The sequence below is a fragment of the Lissotriton helveticus genome, chromosome 3_1 (genome assembly GCF_964261635.1).
Source record: "Lissotriton helveticus chromosome 3_1, aLisHel1.1, whole genome shotgun sequence".
NCBI classification, from domain to species: domain Eukaryota; kingdom Metazoa; phylum Chordata; class Amphibia; order Caudata; family Salamandridae; genus Lissotriton; species Lissotriton helveticus.
In genome coordinates, this window is record NC_136061.1 from 304,380,566 (window position 1) to 304,402,635 (window position 22,070).

Consider the following 22,070-nt stretch of genomic DNA (forward strand, 5'->3'; position numbering starts at 1 on the left):
ATAACCTCAACAAATGCAATAAAAGCTCTGAGTGGACAGAAGTGATGACAACCAAAAATAACAATGAATAGTGTTAAACATATACCTTCACCCACACGATGGAGTCAAACTAGTGGGATCTGAAATAACAAGACTGCTCTCAGAAGAAATGGTGTCTAACTTTTTGAAGCAGATTATTTTAATATGCACTTACTCGGGCATCAAGGAAGGGACGAACTACTGGAGGAACAATACACAGCTTGGAATATCCCCCACAGGAAGACAGCAACTGGAGGAATCAATCCAGACCAGCTAGGAATCATGCGGGACATGGAACACTTGAGTTTTGTTTCACTCGATGGGCGTTTCCCGGGAGAACAACACCTGGCGACTACAATTCACAATGCTGCGGTTAGTACCCTAATAGATTACACCTTTGTAACCCTGCCGCTTATCAGCAAGATTGCAGGCTTTCAGATAGATGGTCACTTTGGTCATGTGTCCCTATCACAAGAAATTACTATGAACACATTTAGCTCAATACTAACCTAGCCAGTGGAGGATCCCAGCTCCATTTACACAGTGAACCACAGGAGGATAAAATGTAAAACTAACCAATCAGAAAAATTGCTGGCCTCGGCCAAGGCACTATGGGACAATCCAGAGGATGCAGTTACAAATGAGTTAACACGCTGGGAATTTTTAACCAAAAACTTAGGAGAAATACATTCAGCAAGGGAAGGACCCCGTTTATCATCCAGGGAAACCCTTCAAAAACGGATCTCCTCTCAATTGCCAGAAACCCATATAACCACATTTCCATCTTACAGAACTACAAACTACGCAAGTTCATGAAAGCAATAAGTAGAACATTATGGAGGCTCAGACAAGAAGGGCCCAGATCCCATAGTTCAGAAGAAGCTAACACAACTAAAAACCAATAAGAGTAAAGTAATCTGGCAAGCTAAAAGGCAAGCTACTATGTGACTCAAAGACTAACAACAATGCAAGATTCTGACGTACAATAAACAGTTTACAGAATCCAAATGTACAAGGAGTATATTCACATCTAAGGGAAGAAGCCTGGGCAACCCACCTTCTGCAACACTAACTCAAAACAGGAAGGATTTAGGATTGGTAATCATAGACTCAGCTACACCCCCGTAGGTGCATTGCATGAACAAGCTAATCCATCAGCAATTGATTCTCTCTCATTTTCAACCAATCTGATCAGGAACAGGATAGCGAAAAGCAGGCAGAAGGCGCGGCTGTACTACTACCACTGTTTGAACAGATCTCGGGGGGAGTAAGCATACCGGATTTATGGAGAGGGTCCATTATATCATCAATATACAAGAGAGGCAATAAAAACGAAGCAAAAAGTGACATGTTGGTAGCATTAATTGTTTTTTTTATTTTTTTTTATTTTTTTTTATTTAGACCTTGAATGTTGAGATCACTTTCACATTTCTCGCCTACAACCCATTGGGCCGGCTCTCCAGTAAGCATCACATTATAACCGTATGATAACACAGCCTCATGCCGTCAACCCGGGGGTACGGCGGCGCAATGAATTTCAAGGACAAGGGATCTCTGAGGATAGTGGCGAAGGAGGAAGGTCATATGTACATAGTAGTTCGGATAGAAGGTCCATAGTACCTATCTCTGTATCTAGAAAAAGAGGCTAACTAATAAACAACAACCCCAAAAACAAACCCCCCGGTATCCTGGTCGTCAGTGTACATTAGTGTTAGGATCAAGGCAGTGCTGGTGTGTTTGTATAGGCTCGAATTCAGCAAGTGAAATGAGTCATTCAACAATGGACAGTGTCATACATCAAAGGAGCTAGATTGCGTGGCTGGAGGAGGCTCGCATATATTCCCCCTGTATTCATTCCATCTTGTCCATATGTCCACCCATTTGCGGGAACATCCCCTTGAGACATACACCGTTTTCTCCTGCAGCATACACCAGTCCATATCACATTGCCAGTCTCTCAGTTTTGGCGGGTTAGGGTCCCCCCACAACCTTGCGATGTTCCGTTTAGCCACAACCATCCCAAGAGTCACCCACAGCCTCCCTCTGTGAGTCAGGTCCGTGGGTTCCCAAATGTTGAGTAGACATTTTTTGGCCTCAGGTCTAGTTTCAACCTCCCACACCTCCTGCATACAGTGCACCACTCTCATCCAATATCGTTGCATTATCCGGCACCCCCAAAGGGTATGAAAGAAGGTGCCCGTCTCACCACATCCCCTGCGACAGAGCCCGTCTCCACCACCTCCCATCAGTTGCAGCCTTGTACAGGAGAAATAAACTCTATGCAAGATTTTAAGTTGAATTAGGCGCAATCGGGCAGAGATGGCGACCTCACGGGGGGAGGCCAGAGCAGACCCCCACTCCTCCTCATCGATTTCTAACCCATCAGCTATCCATTTCTCTTTTAAGGGTAGGAGCAGGTCTGGTGAATTGTTTATCAGTTTTTTGTATGTGAGTGATATGACATGTTCTGGAATGTTCCCGTCTAAAAGCCTATCTTCCAGGGGGGAGCTCTGAGGCAGTGTGGTGGCGGGTAGAATGTGTGTCAGTAGGGAGTGTCGCACCTGCAGGTACCTGAAGTACTCGGTATGCGACAGGTCGTATGTGGCTTGCAGTTGAGCGAATGTGTGGACTCCTTTAGGGCCCCAGACGTCTTTAATTTGGGAGATACCTATGAGGTCCCAGTTCCTAAACCCTTTAGAGCGGCCCAGGTTGCCCAGCTTTTCGGAGGCCCAGAGTGGTGTAGCCATGGTGAGGACCCCTGACCATCCCATTTGTTTCTGTGCTATGTGCCAAATCTGCACCGAGTGTTGTGTGGGCCCAGTAAGACGAAGTTTGCCTGGTGTGGAGTAGAGAGCTATTTCATAGTTCCCCCCCTCGGGAGTTGCCACCTGTCCATCCCGTAGGCCGGGTCGTTCCCATCCCCATAGGTCCCCTGATTAATCGCGGAGAGATGAGCTGCCCAATAATACTTACGAATGTCGGGGAGGGCTATGCCACCGTCATACCACCCCAGCGTGAGTTTCGACAGAGCAATGCGTGGGGCTCCCGCCCAAAGGAGGGTGCGCTGAGCGGCCTCTATAGCTGCGAAGTAGGCATTAGGCACCTTGTCCGGAAAGTTTTGAAGGGCGTATAGGAACCTGGGCAGCGCCATCATTTTGAACAATGCAGCTCGGCCTAGTAATGACAATGGAAGGCTCTGCCAGGACCTGGCCTCTCGTTGGAGACGCTGTAGGGGAGGTTGAAGATTGCGCTCATATAAAAGGGTCTTGTTCTTAGAGATGAACACTCCCAGGTATTTGAAGCCGTCCTCCGCAACTGTGATGGGGCAGGTGTCGGGGAGCTGCGGGGGATCCCCATTGAGGACATAAAGATATGATTTGCTCCAGTTGATGCTGAAGCCGGAATTGCGTCCGAAACTCGCAAAGATGTCAAGGGCTGCAAGGATGGACCGTCGCGGCTTAGAGAGGTAGAGGAGGATATCGTCCGCATAAAGGGATATTTTGTCCTCCCAGCCCTCCGCCCATTCTATTCCACGAAGGTAGACGTCCTGTCTAATCCAGGCAGCCAGAGGTGAGAGGGAGAGGGCGAACAGGAGAGGTGAGAGGGGGCAGCCCTGTCTAGTTCCCCGCTGTAGAGTAAAGACCTCTGACACTTTGTTGTTCACTAGGACCTGTGCCAGGGGTTCTGTATATAGGAGGCGGACCCACCCAATAAATCGGAGCCCGAAACCCAGTTTATTCAGGACGGCGAACATATACGGCCACTCTAGGGTGTCAAACGCCATGGTGGCGTCCAGAGAGACCACCACCGCGTCCTCCTTTAGTTTGTGGCGCTGTCCGATCACCCCATGTAAGCGCCTTATATTGAGGGCCGTGTTTCGATGTGGCATGAAGCCGGACTGGTCCGGATGTACAAGCGTATTCAGTATCGGTTTGAGTCTGTTGGCGAGTGTTTTTGCCAGTATTTTGGGCTCCGCGTTGAGGAGGGAAATCGGCCTATATGAGGCACAGGATTCAACAGGTCTCCCCTCTTTGGGGATAGCCACGATAGTAGCTATGCGTTGGTCTCGTGGCAGTATCCCATCTTTTTGGCTGGCCTCAAACATGTCTTTAAGGTGCTTGCTGATTATCTCAGGTTTAATCCTATATAGTTCTATAGGGAGTCCGTTGGGGCCTAGTGCCTTCCCCGGTCGGAGTTCCATTACTGCACGTTGTATTTCGGCCACAGTTAGCGGGCCTTCTATGGTTTCTCGGTCCACATCTGACAGACATGGCATTCGGATGTCAGCGAGAAGGGCGATAGAATCCTCCTCAGGGCGGTCAGACGTTCTCGTATAGACCTGCTTGTAATGTCTGGCAAACTCCTGAACCACGTCTCGCGGCTCCGTGAGAGTCGCCCCGTACTGGTCAAGGATTAGTGGCACAGTTTTCCTAGCCTGTTGTTTCCTGTCAAGCCAGGCTATAAGTTTTCCGGCTTTGTCTCCCTGATCATATAGTTTTCCCATTTTATGTCCAGCTATCGCTTGGGCCTCCTGAGAGACCAGCGCCCTATATTCTGCCAGCTTAAGCTGCCATTTGTGTCGGACCGTTCTGCCCTCTGTCTCAAGCGCTGCCGCCTCTAGCTCCACCAACTCTGCCTCAGCTGTAGTGACCTGACTTCGTTGTTCCCTGCGCCTGCCAGATATTATTGATAGCGCTTCCCCCCTTACTACCGTCTTAAACGCCTCCCATACTGTGACAGGGGAGCTGACTGAACCGTCATTCTCCGCAAAATAATGAGTGATAGAGGCATCGAGTTTCCCCCGTGTGTCCTCATTCCGCAGGTGCCAGGGGCTTATTGGCGCCACGCAGCCCTCCCTCCTCGTACCGAATGTGATGTGCGTCGTGACCGCAGAGTGGTCCGATATACCTCGCGGAAGGAGAGTCGCCTCCCGCACGAAAGTGTGATTTTGCATGACAGTAAGAATGTAGTCGAGGCGTGAGAAGGTATGGTGGGGCCCAGAGAAGAAGGTATATTGACTGTCTGTGGGGTGCAGATGGCGCCAGACGTCAGTGAGTCCGAAGGCCTCCAGAAACTCCGCCAACCATTGCTGTCCTTGGGGAGTGGCCCTGGGGGGGTGTCTATCTAACATGCCCGACATCACCGAGTTAAAATCTCCTCCCAGAACCAACTGGCCCTCGGGGAGGGAGATTAGCAGTTTACCCAAATCCGTAAAGGCGGAGGTCTGCAAGCCTGGCGGGACATACACCGAAAGCAAGTTTAACGTGTACCCCTCCCACCTGCCCGTGACCACCGTAAAGCGGCCCTGCGGGTCCAGTACAGTATTATCAACGTGGAGGGGCAAAGAACGGCGGATGAGAATTCCCACCCCCATGGAGCCCGAGGTGAAGCCGGAGTGTGAGGCAAGTGTGTACCCCCACCTGTTGAGGGCATGACATGTGTTCCCCAGTAGATGAGTTTCCTGCAGCATAACTATGTCAGGTTGGTGCCGTTTAATGAATTGTAAAACGATCGTACGTTTGAGTCTGTCTCCAAGGCCGTTCACATTCCAGCTCATTATCTTAAGGCTTTTGTCCCATTTCCTAGCCATAGCCATTGCTGTAAAGGCAGTCCCCACTCAGCACTCCTGAACCAATGAGTTCCTCACGAACTAAGATCCTGTACGACCAAAACATACCCAGCACTACCCATCCCTTCCCGGATCCCCCCCCGCCGCAAACCTTCAAAACGTCAACTCCCACCCCGGTCCCCCCCCCCCCAACAACTCGCATCTCGCAATCCGTAACATGCAATATTGACAGTCGAATCCAAAAGTCCCTACTCGTGACAACCGCCCCCATACCGCCCACCTCTGAGGAAACAAAACCCCCCCTCCCTGCCCCCTGCTCCGTGGGTTTCAAACTACCCACCACTCCAATTAGCAGAGCGCCTGTCACCCAACCCTATCTCGGTGAAACACCGAGGAACTTCTAACTCGGGAGTAACGTGGCCGGCTCCGTCCCAGCCGCCCTCCCTCCATGTTAGGTCAAGCAGCCCCCAGGTCGTGGCTCATGAGTATATAGGGGGGACCATCCTGTAAACCCCGGACAGTCCCTTCACTTTCCCCTCGGAGTGCCCAGGCATAAATGAAAACACACACAGTATACATTACTGTCCGGTATCTTCCAAGTCCAGTGCACGCCGCCTCATCGCGCTGTGTCATACCCGGCCGAATCCCAGCGGGGACTGTTCGATCTCGAACGCCAGGATCGTTGGCTCTGTTCAACATTTTCTACTCCTCCCGACGCCGATCCAGGGGAGGGGTGTCCTGTGTCTCTCTACTGTCCGCCATTTTGAGGAGGGTGAGCCACCTTGAGCGTCGTGTCGATCCATTCCTGTACCACCGCTGGCGAAGTGAAGAAGTAGGATTTGCCTCAGTGTATAACCTTTAGTTTGGCGGGGAAAAACATCATGTACCGAACTCCTCGGTCCCGTAGCGCCGCCATAACCCCTTGGAAGGAGCGCCTCTCCTGTTGCACCTGTAGCGTGAAGTCAGGAAAAAATCGGATCGTGGATCCCTCGTACTGTAGGTATCCATGTTGTCTGGCGGCCTGTAGGATCGCATCTCGATCGCGGTAGTTGAGGATTTTAGCGATGATGGTTCGCGGTGGGGCCCCAGGCTTAGGTTTGGTAACAGGGGCCCGGTGGGCACGTTCAATAGTAAATATCTTGGAGAGTCTCTTGGGCTTAAGATGGCGGAGAATAAGGTCCTCAAGAAACAACTCTGTACTATCACCCTCCAGTTCTTCCTCTACGCCCACAACGCGTATATTGCTCCTGCGGGCCCTACCTTCCTGGTCATCAAGCCGGATCGCCATCTGGCGGTGCTGGTGGACGAGTTCGCTGACCCTGCGTTCAAGGTTCTTCTCCGACTCCTGAAGGGCCTTTATGTCCATTTCGTTGGCCTTCGAGCGGTCCGAGGTCTTCCCCAGGTCAGTGCGCAGCAGATTTACTTCGATTGTGATCTTGTCCATTTTTGTTTCAAGGCTGGTGCCCAGGGTCTGGATCGCCGCCATTATGGACATTAGGGAGGGTTCCGACTGTCCCGCGGCCTCCTTCGTCGCCCCCCCCTGACTGCATAGGCGTTTTTGGTACCGTGTACTGATCCAGTTTGTTGGATTGGGACACCACACCCCCTTTAGGCCGCATGGTCAAGCCGGTGCCTCTGGGGCCGGACGGCCCGTCACCCACCTTCTTTCGAGTCGGCGCCAGTTCAGCTCCACTCCACGTCTGTGCAGACCTAAGCCAGACTGTAGGCGCCACTGAAGGTCGCTATCAACAAGGGCCCGCCGCTGGGTAGCACCTCAAGTCTATAAGCAGTGACCACCAGCCAGTATTTCTGCAGTCTCCTAACACTGGTCCTCCTCTAATCCAGTGGTCTGTCCAGTCCCCTCCAGATCAATTAGTAGGTGCCCCACCTCAAAGGCATGGAGGGGTAGCTCTCATTAGCAGTAGTGCCATGCAGGACCGGGCAGCAGAGGTCAGTGGTATCCCCTGCTCGCAATACCACGGTAGCGCTGTTTGTAGCCCCCTCCTTACTTGCTGGGCAGGCGCTGAGATGATCTGGAGTCCCCGTGGGTGAGCCCTTCGGGATGGAAGGGTCCCGCTGGCCGTTAACACTGCGGCGATTTGTTCGCGCCGTTTTCGGGGCCACGCCCCCCTTCTGTGCGCCTCTCGGGCCTTGGACCGGAGTAGGCCCAAATCCGGGGCCTCTGGTGAAAGCGGCGGCCGCTCGCGAGCTCCAGGCGCAAGGCGTCGGGTCTCCGCCACTGGTCGCAGCCGTTTCCCGGTGCCTCCGAGGGTGTCAGGAGCCGGAAAATCGCTCCGCTGCGTCGCCCAACCTGGGGGAGCTGGAGGCTGCGTCTGGTGGCCTCCAAGCCCGGATTTAGAGCGGATTCAGGAAGGGACTCGAACGGTCCCGGCGGAGCTTAGGGATCAGGCGGCCATTTCCTTCGGCGCCTGGCCACGCCCCCGGTAGCATTAATTGTTAACGAAGCCAAATACTACGCTGGCCTACCCCTGGACGATTTCATAGATTGGGCAACTGAAAAATCAATCATTCCCATTAATCAGGCGGGCTTCTGTAAGGGCATGGGAACTATCACAAACATACTTGCCCTCTCTCTACTCAAAGATGCTGTCAAAGCTGCAAACTTACCTCTCTACATGTGCTTCATTGATTACTCATCAGCTTTCGACAATATAGACCGGAATAAACTTTGGGCTAAACTCAATAAAAGAAATATCCCATCTGCTTTTTTACACCAGCTGATTCTTTTACCCACTGATACTTGGGTCCAAGTGAAGCTAGGAGATGGAAACTCCCTGTCCAGGAAAATTCCAACTACAAGGGGTTTGAAACAGGGGTGCGAGCTAGCTCCTATGCTGTTCAATCTGTTTATGGCTGATCTATTGACAGAACTGGATAAATGCAAATCACACACCCCAAGGAGGGGCGGGCTTTCACTGTCCAATTTACTATACACAGACTATCTAGTACAGATGAGCCGAACTCCGTTTGGACTTCAACATCTCGACGCAACTGAAAGCCACTCTGCTAACAATGGTCTAACCATCAACTTAGCACAAATCCAAAATAATGCAACTAAGGAAAGCATCTAGTTATTGCTGCGAAAACCTGAGTGTTTGAAAGTTCACTGTCCCTCCAACCACTTTTTTCCCAACTCTGGAAGGTTTACATCTGCCATTGTCAGGAATACATTTCCAACGTTTCTCAGTATGGAAAAAGATTAGAGAGGAGTTGTTGAAAACCCTTAAAACATGCAAGTTAGTAGGTTTGCACAGACTCAAAAGGGCATTCCAACCCTGGAACTATTGCTTACCACTACCTTCTGCCCCAGTATGTAGCTCTGCGGAACATAGCAACATAAGGAGATTGCATGTATTCAAACACTACTGTGGTATGATCCCAGGTATAATCAGAGAGGCTATATCAGAGCTCTTATATAATGAGATTGCTGCCATAATTTGTTGCCGCATTACATGGCACCAAAGGGACACGTGGATTTTGTTACAGGACAAGTAGATTTATGAAGCATCCTGCCCAATCGACAAGTAGATATTTGATTGAATTCCACACCCCTGAACCCTTCTGGTCGCTATGATATACAGGATTTGTGCACATGGAGTATTTTTGAGGCAGGCACACAATATGCCTATTGCAAAAATACTACGGCCAAACCAGCACTACGCAGGAAGTTCAAGCTTGAGAGCGGGATGTCTGCTGCTAGACAGCATGCACATTACGATTTAAAACGTGCACTCTCTCTGGCACCATCCCGACATGTCTCTTCCCAGCGTGAAACTCATTCTGCTGGAGGGAGCTGTTAAAGTGGCTTCTCCACCCTCCTCTCATTTTAATGTAGCGAGAGGACAGTGGAGGGGCTACTCAACACCTCCCTGCACCAGCATGTATTTCTCGCTGCCCTGAGGCTGATGCAGGGGGGAAGAAGGGGTCTAGAAAAAGGTGAAAAGGGACTGCAGGGAAGAGAAAACTGGAGGGGGCGGTTAGGGTATGAGGAGATTGGGAAAAGGTGACATATGAAAGATGAGTAAAGGTTTGTTTTCTGATTCTTGGAAGCCTTCAGAACTACGGACATCAAGCTTCTGGAAAACGGTCACGCAAACAGCATGAGACAGAATGAATACACCGCTCTCCTGGCCACCCAGCATTTACTGACCCAACAAGAGAGTGCAGGGTCAATTAAAGGAAGGTTTAACAAAATTTTGATTTTGCGGGTGCTTTTATGAAAAATCTTAGTATTTTTACAAAAATCCTAATTTTGTGATTTATTTACGAATTGCCAAATTGCTCACTTCTGGAGGGTCAGTTTGTAGGTTCTCCAATATCACGTAACATCCAGAAACAACTGAGCTCCACCTTATAATGATTTTTCAGTATTTACTGACCAAATAGCAACTCATACAGTAAAACAGAATGAAAGAAAAACGGGTATGAAGGAAACTTTCTGAAATAAACACAATACCGAGTTTAGGAACATTGGTTATTTGTACGTCCTTGAATTTTAGGTCATCTATGCTATCAAGTGATTAAAAAGGGAATTTTGGAAAATGGCTTATTTTACACATTTGCTTACATTTAGAAGCCAGAAATTCAGAGAAATCCAACTGTTGTAACAAATGTTCAACCATTCTGTATTCCCACATGTCTCCTGATAAAGATAGAATCTCAAAGCAAAACCCTGTGAAACAAAACACCCAAAGGCGGTAAGTGGAGACATCGCATTTCACCCAGCAAAAATGTTTTTCTTTACAATGTGGATAGCGGTGGAATTGTGCCTCAGCCCAGTCGTCACCCATGAAAAACTACTGAATCCAGACATTTCGGAAAACTAGACACCTAGGGTGGTGTGACTGTTGTGGATCCCATAATGCTTTTTACCAGAAGGCCTTCCAAACCTCAAACTGTGGCTAAAAATTCCCATTTTCCTCACATTTCTAGGAGAGAAAAAGCCGGAAGCTACAACATTCTACCACACAGCATTCCCACTTTTCTACACTCCCCCCAGTAAAAATGGCACTTCACTTGTGTAGTTGGGCCTAGCCCCCATAACACAAAAACACTCAAAACACAATGTGGAGACATAAAAAAAATCTGAAAAAAAAATGACCCGGTTTGGCAATGTTGGTATCTGGGGATTATGGGCCCTGGCTCACCCACAGCCAGGGAAAGCTACCACACCCACACGTTTCTGAAACGTGGACACCAGGAAAGTCCAGGGGTGTGTGTCTTGCATGGATCTCATGACTTTTTTTTACCCAGAAGCCCTTATAAATCTCAAACGTTGGCAAAAAACACACATTTTAATCACATTCCTGTGAGAGAAAGTTCTGGAATTTGAAGTGATCCAAATATTTCCTGCAACCCAGTGTTCCCACACTTCTCCCAACAAAAAGGCTATCCCATTGCTGTGGGTGGGCTTAGCACCCACAACAGGAAAGGCTAGAAAACAGAACATGGACAGATCAAATTCCAATTTTTCCAATCACAGCAGACTTATTTTTTTCCAATGCGTGTAGCTGTGGACTTTGGGCCCAGGATCCGCAATCACCCAGGCAAATCTACCAAACCCAGAAATTCCTGAAAACCGGACATGCAGGAGAGTCCATGGTATTCTCGCGTGTGAGGATCTCACTACCTTTTCTAACCCACAATGCCCTTCAAACCTCAAATTTTGACAAAATACACATTTCCTCACTTTTCTGAGGGAAAGTTTTGAAATCTGCATGGAACTACAAAAGTCTCTTACTGAAGGACACATCCCTGGAAGTTCCGACATGGGCTTGTAAGAACACTAGTGTATGCGTCTTACATTAAAAATGTTTCATATTGAGTTGTACATCTCTGGATTATGCTGTTTTCTCTGCCTTACAAATGGATTCGTGCTACAAAAGTTTTAATGACTATCATGATTCTGATTTTTCCAACATGTTATCATCAGTCATGCCTTGCTCAATTTGCAGTTTTTGCTCATTGCTGATTCGTAGTTGGGTATTAAAAAACCCTGGTTTTGGGGGTAAGCCAGAAACATTCTGTGATCTACTTGAGATGCTGTCCGATTATAGAGACTTTTTCCTATTGGAGTAGGGATGTTGTACATTTGAGGATTTCTTCTTACGGTCCATTTTGGGAGAGCCCGAGCCCTTGTTTACACTAGAGAGGATTTCTTTATGACTTGTTCTGCTTACTGGGACTTGGGATCATTCTGATTTCTAACTATGTACTCTGTATCTGTGCCTTTATGGCCTTGCAATTTTGCTTACTATTTTGCCAATTTTGAGATTTTGCAACTAAGTTATTCAGTAGACCCAATCATTTATTAAATAACTCTATTAGTTGGGACTGGTGTTAAAAGGGTGGTGACTCATCGCAAGATCAAAGATGCTGGACCTGAGCTGCCAAAGGTACATTTTGCGGCAATCAAAACATTGGGGTGCAGGCTTCCATAAATGCTACCCTGCTTGAGTGGCTGGCCCTAGTGCACTTGCCAGACACAGATCAAACCAGGGATCATGCCATGTCTGGATGGTCACTTTGTTTGATCAGTTCCTGTTGTGGGTGCTAGGCCTAGCCACACAAGAGAGGCACCGTTTTTATGGGGGAATTGTGGGAATGCTGGTTGGTAGGAATTTGGGGACCCAAACAGATTTTGGAACTTTCCCTCACAGAAATGGGGGGGGGAGGGGGAGATGTGTGAAAAGGTTTTGTATGATCCACGTTAGGCATACCACCCTGGCCTCTCTTGGGAGTCTAGTTTTTAAAAATGGTCTGGGTTCGTCAGATATTCCTGGATGCCAGCTGACCCGGACATAAAAAAATGTTTATATCCCTCTGGTGCCAGCACCAGAAAGATTCCCTGCGCTGTCTTTGGTGCTTTGACATGACCTCAATGTGAACAATGGTTTGCAAAGAACGCTCTTGACATGGAGGTCAAATTAATAGTAACCATAAAAGTTCAAAGATATCCACTGTACATGCATGCGCTCGTGCAGGTGTCCATTTTGGAATGGCCAGATGCTGTTAGCAGGATGATCAGCAGAATCAGAAAGAGGCTAGGTGGGCAAGCAGAAGCATGGTGGAGAAGTGGCATAGGGGACAGAGGCCGGACGGCTCAACTGCAAAAGATGATGGCCAAAGATGAGAACCGCAAGCAGGGGAAAATGGACCAATATACAAAGGTCTTCACGCCCCAGACAGAGGCGGCAAAGGCTACACAGACTACTACAGACACGGCAGTACTACTTCAGGCAATACAAAACTCCAGAGTGGCACTAGAAGGAAAAATAAGGGAGGTCTGTTCAGAAGTTGCACTCTTGTGCCAAGATTTACACAAAGTCTCGGAGCGGGTGACAGGAAGAAATCAGAGTATCAGAAGTAGAAGATGCTGTTAAAAATCTTCAGAAGGATGTAATGAACCTCCGAAGCACTACTGAAATAATCTCCGATTTGTGGGCTTCCCTGTTGCTGTAGAGACAGAGTGTCAGTCATAGGTAGAAGTTAGCAGAGTGTCAGTAAGAGGTAGAAGTACGCAGAGTGACAAAGAGGTTGAGATAGAGACAGGAGAGAGTGTGTCAATGTCTCATAATGCCCTATTTTTTTATTTTTATCTCTGTGCTCTTTCCTTCCTTCTTTCTTTCTTTACATTTTACTCGTCTGTCTTCTTGCACTTTCCTTTCTCATTTTCCTTATCTTCCTACCAGTCTTCAGTACTGGCCCTTTTTTGTCCCCTCTCTTCTGAAACTATCTTCCCTTGTTCTTTTACCTCTATTCACTATCTTCCTCTTATCTCGGCCATTGTGTTTTCTCCTTAATTCTTCCCCACTTCCCCATTCTTTCACTCAAATATTTACTTATATCCTCACATTGTTCTTCCTTCATGTTCCCTCTCCCTTTTGTCTTCTATTTCATCTTTTCTCTCAGTCCTTCTCGCATGGTCTCGTATTCCCAATCCGAAAAAGGCAAACTGTTTTTTTCCTGCGTGGACCTCTGAAACCCCTTATTCCCGAATCCCAGAAAGGGACAATTCAGCAAGATAAAGTAACTACTGGTGAGTTGCAAAACAAGAACACTTCTTCCTTAGAGCACTACGAAAACTACTATTTTGGATTAATATCATTATACCTACGGCTCCTGCTTGTGGTTATATTTTGGGGTGCCAACTCTTGACTGGAGTCTTAAAGTGCAAAGACAAACAATGGGCAATGGGTTGTGCGTATATTAAGAAATGCTGCCTTTTTTAATCTTCTGAAAAAGGAAGACGTTTCGGCAGTAGACAAATATTAGAAACAGTAACAGTGTCACCTCCCTCCCTTCCCAAGAGCCGAGGTCACCTTCAGCTTTCAGAGTGAGCCATACCTTTGAGTGCTGCGACAGGAAGTCTGGGAGGAGGTGGACTTGTGCCAGCAGCTCCACGTAGTCATGACAACGAAAATAATAAATATGGGCAAGGATGCTGTCAAGGGAAAAGGTATCCATGGCTTCCTTGTGCTCTGAAACGAGAAGAAATCGGTGGTTAAACATTTCTGCGGCTTTTTGCAGAAAACAACTCCATTGAGCTGTGAGAAGCGGAGGCCCCAGCCCAAAAGCGCTCTTGACAACCACCACATGCATCAATCTTGCTGAGAATTGGGCTCAGTATCCGGGCACGAAGGACTGGCCTTGTCCACACTGCTCACACTGATGCCAGCTAGAGGAAACCTCTGGAGTCCTTTTCAGTAACAAGTTTTGTCTCAGCCCTCCCCCAGCCACTTGTTAAAGGGTCAGCTGGTTCGGTGCCAGAACACGCACAGTATCCGAGTTCAGTCCTCCAGGGGGCCCTGGACGAGGAAGGAGGACAGTGTGCATTCTAGGCTAGAAATATGTCGGTCTGAGGGGATGGGTGGCCCAAGTTTGTCCCTGCGTTCAAAGAAGGAGCTAGAGCCTTCATCTGCATGTCTTTGACCAGGAACTATCAAGGAGATCAAATAAAGCCAAATACATCCAAGGCCATATGCCGTGCTAAGGGTCTTTATACATTTGGAACTCATTCACTACATAGGCGCGCCTCAGGTTCTGTTCTATTACCAATAGACAAACAAACTGAATAACATAGTATACTAACTCACCCAAGGCATATCCATCTGGACGGCAAACACTAACAAGCGTTCTCTCCTGCACACACATAATCTGGCTCGCCCTCCGACACGCCTATTCTGAGGTACCATATGACCAGCAATGACTTCTCTCATCCAGAGAGGAGCACTGGTTTCACTTCCGGTCGGAGTCCCAGGGTGTATCTGCACTCCTCATCCGGGGGCAGGGCGCAGCAACAGTAGATGGTGAGGCAGGACCAGGTCTATGATCCAGTGTGGCGGCTGCCCGTGAGCTTTCCACCAGGCACCATTGAATGGCAGATGTCGAGATGGCGGCACTCACCCCAGCTACAGTAACCTAGTCATCCTCGCACCCACTGGTGGTAGCCCTAATGGTAAGCTGACCTTTGCTGCGCACTTCTCTTCCGAATGCACGTAGGTCAGGGTTCCAGTCAGCACGCCTCTGCCTCTGGGGCTGGTGTCATGCTGACAGGTTCACCTTGAGAAACCTGCCAGTCTGTTGCTCGGCTGAGCTTTGTGCTCATATGTCGAGCTGAAGGGTGCTAGAAGGGCCCGCTCCAATTGTCCGTCAGCCTAATGAAAACATAAAGGATCTGAGGTGCCAGGCATACATATATTCCCATTCTTTCGCTTTTTTACAAACAAAGAAAATAAGTATTTTACTGCATTTCAGGTACCACGACACACCATAGCTGCCTCAACAATTCTCTATTTGTTGTGTGTTCCATCACTGTTTAATCATTTGGTGTATGACACTCATACAGGTTTGGATAATCAAGCTGGAACATCTCCACTCCATCACACCCCCAACAATGAGGCTATTATGTAAGAGTCTAGGGCTTATGCCTTTCTTACAGGCAGGCCTCCCTGGCAATACCTTCAGGCACAAAAAGAATATCTCGAATTGCCAGATTCACACTAACATTTATCCTAACACAGGAGCATCCAAGCAGGGATACAACGAACTAGGCGCAGAGCCGCTCTGTCGCTCGGCTATTCTGTCATATACACTGCACGCAACACCTCCTAGTTCAATGTCCATTCACTTTAGCTTGGAACCCCACTGGGCCCTAAATGACAGGTTGGCCACATAACAGTCCTACACTCTTGTACGGATTACGTTCCTATGTTTAAAAAAAAAAAAAAAAAAAGGTTTTTGTTGATTTTCAGCAACATAACAGACAGAAGACACCACACGAACACATATTTGAAATATGTTCAATCAGTGTTCCATCATTTCGTGAACATCACTCACATACTCCTTACCAAGCTGCAGTCATACTGAATGAGTTATAAAGCGCTAACCTACTGAAGGAAAAACAGCAGTGTGGAGAATAATTCAATACCGTGTACAGAACATATTTCCTGATGTTCTCTAGGGCAAAAGAAGATTCGCTCGTTCAGCTGCTATCAGGCCCTTTCTCTTCTAGTTCAAGATATATCAGACCAGACCTGGTAGGACCCGACGGTGCACATTAAGAGTTCTGATGTTACCATTCCCAGGACTGCTCTGCATGGACGATGACTTTAAAGTTAGACGATTGAAGTAGAATAACGTAAAATAAAGAAATTCAAGAGGAAAACACATGAAGAAAAGTTGCGGAACTGTATTTTAGGTAGTAATGACGAAAAGCTAAACATCTTTGGGTTAATGGTATGGATGTGCATTTTCATTCTTCTGGAATCATCAATTGTTCATCATTTACTGTATTTCTTCGTGCTTACATCAGTGAAATGGAAATTTTCAGGGGTCTAAATAGTACACATGAATACCAGGCATTTAGATACAATTGGACCTCCAGGGCCAGTGACTTGCCATCAATGATATTTTGAACTAGAAACCCTTTTCCCCTCTGACTTTGCATCAAGGTGCAGAAGAATACGATTTAAAGACAAGTGAGAATGCGTCACTGGTAGTGGAAGCACTGAACTCTGGTATAGTTTTTATATCTCGCAAGACATTGAAAAATAAAAGATTTTCAGAGAACGGATGAAACAGTATTAGTTACAGCTGTTCACGAATTTGGAAAATTACAATGGAGACCACAGCGAGGACAGTACAGCTCAGCTCACTTTCCAGTCCTTAACTCGGTTACACCACTGTAGTCTCATACTTTCATCCAAAAGGGTAAACAGAGGTGAACAAAAAGACAAAAATTCGTAGAATGTACAAGTTTGTTAAATTAAATGAACAGGCTTTAACAATTTCAATGACAATAAGCCACATGGATACACAATTCGCAAGTCAGACACTGAGGGTATATTGCTAGCTAAAACTGTCAATTTGGCCATGCACTGCAATGCATGAAGATCTTTTTCTATTTAAAATTAAGGGTGGGCGTAGTTCGCGAAGTAGCGCTACGCGAAGCTACGCGAAGTGCACTTCGCACTACGCGAACTTCACGTAGCACTACGCGAGCTGCGTAGTAGCATGTTCGCACTGTGCAAGATGCGTTTTCAATGATTCCACAGTGCGGACAAGCATCCGGCACTGTGCAAACATTGAAAACGGCATCTTGCACAGTGCGAGCTGTATTTTTCTGCTGCTCGAGTAGATTATTACTCGAGCGGCAGATTTCTCAACGCGAACAGGTAGTTTCTCATTGAGAGCGGTCGCGAGCATGCGCAACCACTCACAATGAGAAACCTGACCTCCTCGCGTTGAGAATCTCGCCGGGATGTCATTTTGCTTGCTCGCGGTCGCGAACATGACGTTCAGGACCGCGAACAAGCAAAAATGACCGCTGCACTACGCTACGCTGCACTACGCATGTTCGCACTGTGCTACGTGCAGCTCGCGTAGTGCGAAGTTGCGAAAACTTCGCAAACTCCGCGAGCGTAGCGTAGTGCTTTGCCCAGGGTTATTTAAAATCTGTATTTTCTATACCTATGCGGAGCAAGAGCTGCCTGCCCATTTCAGCATGCTTCTCTTCAAGAACGGCCTCGAGTCTTGAGCTTATCAAGCAGATTCCAAATGGTGTCACTTGATAGACATGTTAGGTATTTAGTACTTCAAAGTACTTGCCAAAGACAGTCTCACAGCAGAAGGTCAAGAAAAGGGAGTTCCATATGGTGGCCTTGAATGGGGAGTGTTGCACCTCCAAAATATTTCTAAACTTTGCTCAGTGAGAGTCTGTTTTGAATTTATGACCTAAGTAGACTTCTCGGTTTGTAGGTTTGTTAATATCCATTTCCACAGGTATCGCAGTGTGTACTGTGGAGGTCTTTATCTAAATCTGAATTAACTAACAAACGGACTGAGGGAAAAACCCACAGTCGATTTGTTCTAGGACATGGAAGACACAGTCAGTATGCTGGGAAACAAGTAAATAGCAAGAAACATAATGCAATTCAAACTTTAAGCTCATTCAAGGAGGCAGGTGGATGGAGCAGATATCGCAACACATGGTTGTACAGTTATAAAGGATATATCTAAATCACTGTACTCCCAGGACCCACCAGAAAGAAGTCTGTGGCAAGTAATCAAAACTATAATGTCTTTGCATTTTTTGGGCATGAAAGCTCCCACAACCCAATGCTTTTATAGACCACACAGGGTTAGAAATTCCACTTTCTATGCTCATATATTGTTCACTCACCTCATTTTACGTCGTCTGTTCCCTCTGCTTTCGAAAAATGAAAGATTCATTTTTTTCCTACCATCACTGACGGGTGTTTCTGCTGCCCCAATTCACCTGGTTCCAGACCACACCCTCGACTCCGTTCATATGTCTATCTTCTTTCCATCTAGGTATAATACACCCTGGCCATGCCCGACCACCTCCCAAGGATGTCGCTCAACCCATGTGCAGCTCCGTATGTTACCAAAATATCAAATATTGGATATGTTTAATGGATTCGCATTAATGCAAGCTATACTCATTTAAGCAGTCAATATGTGTCCAATATCTTCCAGCAATTCAAGCGCATTTGAACCAATGCAATCCACTGCACATTCTCTCAATATGATGAATCTCCAGTCTTACAACAAATACTGGATCTATCTTAACAGTCCCCGCTAACTACGTAAGCACCACCACCGAAGAAGTCACCACAACGATCATGGAACACCTAACTTCTAACTCCACACCGATGACAAGACAACCATCAAAGGCACAATACAATGTAGAAGGGGGGACCGGGAGCCAATTAGAAAGGAGAGGTCCAGTACCAATGCTCCCAAAGAATCAAGTAGTAATCACTGGGGGGTTACTGTTCCTAACGGAGTGATGCAGACAGCAGCCTAGTCTAGTTGCTGAAAACGACTCGTGAGTAGAATCTGGTTTACACTAAAGGTTGGATACCGATGAAGGTGGGGGAATTTCTCCACAGGCCTGCATCTCACTCTTACCTGCACCCACACTCACGGATAAGAGAGCAGCAAGATAATACTCCTCTACAATATTTATTTGAAAGAGGTTCTCCTTATCCCGAATAAAAGTCGGTTTCTGGGTACCGCGGGGGTAATTTTAACTCACTCACACAGCTTTTAGGCTCACACACCAACATGTACAACTGCAGTGTCACTCCTAAAAAGATCTCCGACAAAGAGCCCTCTCGCGGGGTCCGTGGGGGACAGCAGCGCCACCCCCACTAGGAGCACACGCCCGATGATGAAGCAGGACACCCATATGGGTGAGTGAGGGCGCTTCTTCCAAAAGGAGAAATTCCCCCACCTTCTTTGTTATCTAGTGTAGAGCCGATTCCACGCACAAATCTTTTTCAGCAACCAAACTAGGCTGCTGTCTGTCTCTCTCCCATCAGGAACAGTAACCCCCTAGCGATCACTAAACAATCAAAGGCACCCTCACCTACAGACACCCAGGACCACACACCGGCCTCTGCAACATCATCACAGAGTGCATCGCCCACTCGCCATAGAGTCCAAGCACTACATTTTCCTCGGAGACCTAAATTCCTCCTGAGAGTCCCCAAAGACACTAAGGGGCAGATTTATGAGGCACTTGCGCCACGTTTACGCCGCTGTTGCGTCACGCAAGGCGGCGTAAACGTGGCGCATCCCTACGAACGATTTACAAAGTGACGCATCTAGGCAGATGCGTCACGTTGTAAAGCCCTGCGCCGCTTGTGGGCGTTCCGGCGCAGGGTGGGCGTTCCGGGGCAGGTGCGCCTCGCAAAAGTGGCTGAGTGAAATCTATAAGATTTCACTCAGTCACTTTCAGGCCAATGCTGCGTCAAAAGCCTGCGCCTGCTTGAAGCAGGCGTAGGTCTTGACGCAGCATTGTGGAGATGGGGCACCCCCGAGCCTTGCTGGAGCTGCGTCGCGCTTGCGACGCAACTCCAGCAATGCGTCACCTTTACGGCACAGATGCGTCACGCATCTGTGCCGTTTTTGCCCCATGGTGCGCCGCATCATAAATGCGGCGCACCATGGGTGGCGGAGCTGTGGCGCACTGTGGCGCATGTTAACTGGCGCATCCCTGGGGATGCGCCAGTTAACATAAATCTGCCCCCAAGTCCGCCAACCTCCTGAAACAAATGGACAACATCGCCCTCACCGAGCTGATTACAGAACCCATACACAGTGGACACACACTGGACCCTAGATTCACGTCCAGCAACACAGTAAAATACAGCCATGCCACTGAACTCACTTGGACCGACCACTCCCCTCATCCACTACATCACTCCAGGACCACTGCGTACCGGCCCCAAGCCCACCCAAACACTTCCCTCTGCAGCAGGAGCAAAGTTGCACAGACCCAATGGACAGACGCCCTCAAAATCTCCTAGCCCGCCTAAGCAACCAACCTGGAACAACCAGAACTTCAACACCTGGATCACCAACGCCGCTGACCTGGTTGCCCAGAACCAGCCAAACCCCACCGACCCACCCAAGAAGCCAGCTAGTACACAGCAGAACATAGGACATTGAAATGCAGCTGCAAACTGCAGAGAAGATAGTGCATCAATATAGATGCTACAGACTGAGCCACCTTCAAGTCAGCCCTCAATACCACCAACGACACAAAGATGAGAAAAAGGACACCCTTAGATATACCAAGGAACTCTCTACCAGTTCTCCTGCCCAACAGCCACCAAGAAAACGATTCTCCTTCCACAGAAACTAAGCAACACTCTAGCAAATTACTTTCACAACAAGATATCTACCTTCTACAGGAACTTTGAGCCCCAACCCACCAACCTCCTCAGTCTCAGACTCAGTCCAACTGAAGACTCCAACAACCAACATCTCACCGCATGGAACAGCTCCCTAGACCAAATGCCAGAGCCATCATGAACTCCATTGGTTAAACGCCCAGGTCAAACCAAAAAGTGCTCAAAATTTAAAATGTATTAAAACAAAAAGGCGAAAACTGCTGTGTTAAAGGATCTCTTCTCAATAGAAAGGAAAAGCCAAATTGAGGTTAACTAACAATGCAGGTGGCATTTAAAGTGTAGTCATTGTGTGATTGGGGATAATCTTAAATGAATGTCAGATTTCTCTTTAGTGAGTCTTTTGTAAATCTAATCAACATTCTTATTTGTGCTTTCTGTTTGAACGGATTACAAAAGGTTAAAACTGCACAATTTTTGAGAACACGACTTCTCTTTATAGAAATTCTTTACAGAATCCTGGACAAAGATATTTTAGTGTTTATGAATATTAATAGAATAGAATAGAAGCCATTTATAAAGCGCCTGGTTACTCAGGAACAGAGTGTCCCCGTGCTGAAAACCGCAAAGAAGCTAAGAGGAATGAACACAGAAGAAACGGAAAAGGAAGGGGAAATGGAAAAATCAGATGCGAGGAAAGAGGAGGGTTTTTAATTTTCCTCGAAATCTCATTTCAGAGGGTTCCATCCGCATCTCAAGAGGGAGTTAATTCCAGCCCTTGGCAGCCAAGTATCTGAAAGAGGAGCCACCCATCTTCGCTCTAGTTATCTTAGGGATGTTTAACACCATCGTACCAGCAGATCTAAGGTTCCTGGTAGGGCGATGTATGGTGAGTAAACCTTGCAGATATCCTGGGCCGGTGCCGTGGGCTATGCGATGGGCAAAGCATAGGGCCTTGAATTTAATTCGCTCCTTGATGGGGAGCCAATGGAGTCTGGACAAGGCCAGTCTCCCTGAGGCTCTTCGAGGGAGCTTAAGCACAAGGCGCGCTGCGGCATTTTGAGCGGACTGGAGTTGGTAAGTACCCTTTTTACTCAACCCCAGTAGCAAGGCGTTCCCATAGTCCAGATGGGGAGTGACTAGGGCATGGACTATGGTCTTTCTTGAGTCCAAGGGGAGAAGGTCTAGTACCTTTCGAAGGACTCTCAATATGCTGAAGCATCTTGCTGCAACCTTGTTCACATGAAGATTATAAGACAACTTAGAATCCAATGTAATGCCCAGGTTCCGCACCGATGCCA

At 47.7% G+C, this 22,070-nt stretch overlaps 1 protein-coding gene across 2 annotated transcripts in view; it reads right to left on the minus strand.

The window, feature by feature from the left end:
* Positions 1-22,070, minus strand: part of RAD51C (RAD51 paralog C) — a 581,015-nt gene that overhangs the window by 405,687 nt on the left and 153,258 nt on the right. For both annotated transcript variants that reach the window (XM_078679855.1, XM_078679854.1), the window contains exon 4: positions 13,955-14,088. In XM_078679855.1, coding sequence (XP_078535981.1) covers positions 13,955-14,088 — 134 coding nt within the window. The remainder of the gene's footprint in view (positions 1-13,954; positions 14,089-22,070) is intronic.